At 38.8% G+C, this 6,000-nt stretch overlaps 1 protein-coding gene across 2 annotated transcripts in view; it reads left to right on the forward strand.

Moving 5' to 3' along the window:
- Window positions 1–4,435, forward strand: part of SH3YL1 (SH3 and SYLF domain containing 1) — a 40,423-nt gene extending 35,988 nt beyond the window's left edge. For both annotated transcript variants that reach the window (XM_053201328.1, XM_015067525.3), the window contains exon 10: window positions 3,576–4,435. In XM_053201328.1, the coding sequence (XP_053057303.1) occupies window positions 3,576–3,766 (191 nt within the window). In that variant the 3' untranslated portion in view covers window positions 3,767–4,435. The remainder of the gene's footprint in view (window positions 1–3,575) is intronic.
- The last annotated feature ends 1,565 nt before the right edge of the window (window positions 4,436–6,000 follow it).

Genomic DNA, 6,000 nt, shown 5'->3' on the forward strand with positions numbered 1-6,000 from the left:
AGAAGAAAATGCATCCGTGAATTCCAGACATTTTAGCAATTGGTGGGGTCTGTTTCCAAGGTCCCCAGAGGGCTCTCCCTTCCTGGAAGGACATACCTCCTTTCAGAGAAAAGGCCCGCCTATTTTTAAAATAAATTATTTTGTGGGCATTAAAATTTTCCTCATGGAAATTATCCCTAATATATCAGTAAAGAAGAACTTTAAGTCATGTTGATTGAAGAAAAAACTAACGGGTTACAGCATTGAATGGCCTGTGGACAGTCACCTCCAGGGAGCACCTGCCTCCCCCCGCCCGCCATCTTGGCCCAGCCTCTGTTTGCGTGTGGAGGAATTTCCCAGCAACCGCTTGAACTGCCGACTCTCCTAGGGCACACCGTGTCTGCCTGTCCGGGGCACATTCTTCTCTAGATGTGCCAGCAATCGCAATGTACCAACCTCCTCAAACCCCACAGCACTGCCTTGTTCTCCGCTGCATCTCAGAACCACCTGCCTTGCCCTTCTACACCTGTTCCACCACCACTTTGTCTTTAGTTCATTTGGAAACTGCAGTCCAGAGGAAAGTGGACAACACCGAGTGAGAGGGCAGGGACTGAACTAAGTCCGCCGTCCTCTCTTTCGTTTAGTTCATAATATCTTTCTTCCTCTAAGTATTCGCCGTGAGATATTTTCCTAAGACTGGTAAAAATCAGTTCTGTTATCAGTGATTACCCAGGGCCATCATCCAACATTCTTATCATTTGGAGAGTCCTGATAACTCAGTGATGCAGAAAAATATGCCAATTCTCCCTGAAAATTTGCCTAACAAAAGTAAAATGCCCTGATAAATCCAAGTTCAGTCTGTTGAAAACAACTTAATACTTTTGTGGCTGCTGAGTACCTTGGGGTATGATGTCAATGGTGCTTATGAGTAGCTGGGGACAGACTTCTGGGATTCAGATCTCAGCTCCCTGGACAAATTGCCTAACACCTTCCACCTCAGTTTAATGTTCTGCAAAGTGGCTGCCTCGCTGGAGATGAGGCCTAGAGGGGCACATGTCTTGTGCTGTTACAGTGCCCGACTCTGTGAACAGGAGGCCGCTCGTATTATATACTCAGGGCTGTTGCCTGTTACCACTGTGATCCTCTTTTAGTGCATTTCTACTTTTTGTACCTAGTGCTACAAACACACACCTGTATGGCTGCTAAGATGGCTATGACTTCCAGAACATTCCTGATGTTTACTAGCACTCTTTTTGCTTGCTTCTTTGTATTATCAGATGTGTCTGACAAGGAGAAAGGAGGAATTACTTGAGGGTTTTCGTTCATTGTTTGCTTAATAGAGGTTGAGCTTTATGTATGGAGGTGATAAACACAATTATTGATAAGAAACTGATTTTCAGAATGATTTTTTTCTCCAACGTTAACCTACATTCCACTGATCTAATGACGAGGAGGCCTGACACGAGGACTTGCTGTGTGTCCCACGTCCATGCAGCCTCTCAGTCACTTGTCACTTGTCACGTAGGCGGTAATGACCAATGTGTGTTGGCTGCCGCACGCACTGGCTTTAGGAATATGCAGGTAAAATATCACCATTTTACTCTTCTGTGACATACTTTTAACTTCTTCCTTAAAGTGGACAGACGAAAAGTTAATACAGTAAGAACCTACAAATATGCAGAACATGTCTGTATTATAGAGAGAACTAATGCCAGTAATATCTGTAATGTAATTATATTAGTTGTTATTAGGGTTATTTCTCTGGGAGAACTCGAAGAACCACATGCCACATGCTTTACAGGAAGAAGTGTGGCCCCATCTTGCGTGAGCTACAAATTCAGTGTTTCAGTCAATGTGGCTTACACAAGTGCTGATTACTTTTATTTCTTACTGACAGGCCAAATTGGGTTTATTTTTTATTGTAACAGTATAGGTTGAAATAAGGAACTGGCTTGTAGAATTCGGCTATTTATGTTTTCAGTGTATCCGCACTAAGATGCACTTAACAAGCATCTAATTGCCTAATAAGTGCACAAAATACGTGAAATAGAAATATAAAAATTCCACGGAGATGACTACACAGAAAGTATGTTTCTTTTTATTTCTTATGATGCTCTACAGTTTCTAATATTTAATGTCTTTTCCTCATATTAACTCCTCAATTCTCAAGGTATTTTTTCCTAATACAAAAGATTCTACACATTGTGTCGAAGCTCTTGTGTGTGTGCAGACACACTTCTTGCTGTGCTAGTTTGAGTTTATCTCTGTTTTGAGAAAAAGGATATAGTAAGCACAGAAATGAAAACAGCCGTGAAGCCTATGGGGAAATGTGCTGAATCAGCAAAATTTGCATGTCAGCTGGAACCCTCAAAACCAAGGCTACACAGCATGATTTTTCTTCTTAACATTTTATTTTATTTTATTTTCATCATGATAAGTCTAATCTCGACCCTTTTTTCCCCCATCCCTCTACCCACATCTGCTCTGGTGACTGTCAGTTTGTTCTGTATAGTTAAGAGTCTATTTCTTGGTTCTCCCTCCCTCTCTCTCTCTCTTTTTTCTTTCTTTGCACATTTGTTTTGTTTCTTAAATTCCACATATGAGTGAGATCATATGGTATTTGTCTTTCTCTGACTTATTTCGCTTAGTATTATACTCTCTAGCTCTGTCCTGGAGTATGGTTTTCCAGTCAAATCATGAGCATAGATTTCTAACAGCTACAGTTCAAGGAAGCCATAATGGTTGCTCTGTTAAAAGGGGGGAAATGTGGGGCATCTGGGTGGCTCTTTTGCTTGAGTATCTGACTCTTGATTTTGCCTCAGGTCATGATCCCAGCGTTGTGGGATTGAACCCTGCTTGAGATTCTCTCTCTCTTTCTTCCTCTCCCTCTCCCTCTGTCCCTATCTGCAGCAGCCCCCCCCCCCCAAAATAAAAAAAAAATAAATAAAAGGGGAAAAATGTAAATACAGTTGACCTTTGAAAAATGGAGTGTCGGGGGTTAGGTGCACCAAAGCCTGTATAGTTGAAAATCCACATAAAACTTTTGACTTCCCCAAAACTTAACTATTAATAGCCTATCATCGGCCAGAAGCCTTACCAAAAGCATAAGTAGTAGATGAACACATATTTTGTATGTTATAAGTATCATATGTTGTATTCTTATAATAAACTAAGCTAGATAAAAGAAAATGTTATTAAGAAAGCAAGGAAAATACATTTACAGGGCTATGCTGTTTATCAAAAAATCCACATGTCTGTGCACCTGTGCAGTTCAAACCCGTGTTATTCCATAGTCGGCTTGTAGTGTTACCTTACAGGTTATTCAAAATGCAAACAATTATAACCACAGATATTTGCTAAATACATAGTTAACTATATAATAACATACAGTTTGACTTGTGTGGATTTAGGAAATGTTATTACCAAACATTTGCTCTTTTCAAAGAAGGAAATCATACAGACCACATGCTGTGAATTCTGCCAGAACATCAAGTCCTAAAAAAAAGTTAACTTCTATCTTAGATACACACTCTTCTCAGGGTTTCCCATTAAAAATGTGAATAATTTAAATAATTTTGTTTGTTTGTTTGTTTTAGGCAATTTGAATCAACCCATAGAAGTGACAGCACTATATTCTTTTGAAGGACAACAGCCAGGGGACTTGAATTTTCAAGCTGGAGACAGAATCATGGTTATATCAAAAACAGATTCTCATTTTGATTGGTGGGAAGGGAAGCTTCGAGGTCAAACTGGCATTTTTCCAGCCAACTATGTTACCATGAATTAAAGTTTATATTGTTTTCTTCTTTGAGAATTACAAAACATTTATTTCCACACTGATAGGATTTACTATCCAGTTAAGCAATGTTTAATATATACTTTAAAAATACTTCTCTTTATTCCATAAACTTTTATCCAGTATATAAAAGATTTTTTCTATCAATAAGTGGTTAACTTACATATCTTTAAATACTTTGTACTAATTTTATAATACACTATTTAATAGTTAATATCATCCATTCATCAAGGTCATAGCCCTTTTGTGTTAATTATCAAACATCAATAAACATATGAGCGGCTATGTATATGGTAATTGCCATTATAATTTGAGAATCTTAAAGGTCGGAGCATGAATACCAGTTCATGTTATTTCTATTTGCAAAGTGACCAGAGAAGAAGAAATTAGCTTAACGAGGGTATTAAGTAATCCTTCTAGTTGTAGATATGAACTAGATATATGAATCCTGAAAAATGATCTTTATCTCTTCAAAAATTGCATATATGTGTATTGAAAGCAGAAACCTCCTATTGCAAAGAAGTTCAGCCATTCTGCATTCCACAAAGATGACATTAACTTTTCTTCTGTGTGAGGTTATGTTTGTGCATTTCTGGAAGAAGAATCAACTTATGTTGACATGGCCCAGTTGTTCCTAAATAAATGTTTTTTAAATGACAAGTTAATGACTTGATTTTGGTTTCTTTACTTTCTCTGTGTAAAGTTAGAGGCCCTGACGTTTGTCTGAAGGTTAAATAAAACCCACCAGTGCGATTGGCTGCCTAACTTGTTTTCTTTTTGGCTTTACTAATATATACTTAACAAACACAATTATAAAATATTTAAAGGCTACAATGTGATGATACGTATACATACATATACACTAGGGAAGGGTTACCAATGAGTTAATTGGCACACTCGTCATTTCACAAGTTTTTTTGTTGTTGTTTTGTTCCTTCTTTGTTTGGTTTGGTGAGAACACTGAAGTTGCACTCTCTTAGTAAATCCCGATTATTTATGAATATAATACTGTATTGTCAAGCATGGTCGACATGCTGTACGTTAGATCCCTGGAACTTATTCCTCCCATAGCTGGGAGTTTGTAAGCTTTACCAATATCTCCTAATTTTCCCCATCTCCCAGCCCCTGGTAGCCACCTCTCTACTCTCTGTTTCTATGAGTTTGGCTTTTTTAGATTTCCATACAAGTGAGATCATGCGGTATTTGTCTTTTTCTGACTGATTTATTTCACTTAGTATAGTGCCCTCAATGTCTATCCATATTTTCGCAAATTCCAGGATTTTGTTCTATATGTGTGTCTCACATTTTCTTTATCCATTCAGCCATTAATAGACACTTAAGGTTTTCTATATATAATAACATGTCATCTGTAAACAGTGACAATTGTGTTTGCCCTTTCTAATGTGGCTGCCTTTTTATTCATTCCCTAACTGGAAGCCTGTATTTCTCACTCCCCTTCATGTCCCTTTATTTCTTTTTCTTTCCTAATTACACTTCTAGGACTTCCTATACTATGTTGAGCAGAAGTGGCAAGAGTGAGGATCCTTGTTTGTTCCTCATCCTAGAGGAAAAGCGTTTGGATTTTCACTGTTGAGTATGATGATAGCTGTTGCTGGTTACATGTGTGCATATTGTCTAATCTCCACATAGTTGTGAATTTTCCAAGTTTTTTTTTTCTTGTGATTTCTTGTGACTGTATTCAGAAAAGATTGCTTGATATAATTTCAGTCTTTTGAAATTTATTAAGATTTGCTTCGTGGCCTGACGTGTGATCTGTCCTGCAGAATGTTGCATGCACACGTGAGCACAATGTGTATCCTGCTGCCGTAGGATGGAATGTTCTGCACGTGTCTGTGGGTCCACCCGGTCTGACGTGTAGCCTGGGTCCAGGGTTTCCTCACCGATTTTCTGTCTAGATAATCCACCCACTGTTGGAAGTGGGGGATTGAAGTCTCCACCACCACCACCCATCCGGACTGTATTGCTGTCTATTTCTCCCTTTAAGTCTGTCAATGTCTGCTTTATATAAAACCCTTTTAAAAAAATTTTTGTTTGTTTATTTTTGAGAGAGTGAGAGAGGCAAAGCTTGAGCAGGGGAGGGGCAGAGAGAGAGAGGGAGACACAGAATCTGAAGCAGGTTCCAGGCTCTGAGCTATCAGCACAGAGCTGCACTCAGGGCTTGAGCCCACAGACTGCGAGATCATGACCTGAGCTGGAGTTGGCCA

This window comes from Acinonyx jubatus, chromosome A3 (genome assembly GCF_027475565.1).
Source record: "Acinonyx jubatus isolate Ajub_Pintada_27869175 chromosome A3, VMU_Ajub_asm_v1.0, whole genome shotgun sequence".
In the NCBI taxonomy this organism is placed as follows: Eukaryota; Metazoa; Chordata; class Mammalia; order Carnivora; family Felidae; genus Acinonyx; species Acinonyx jubatus.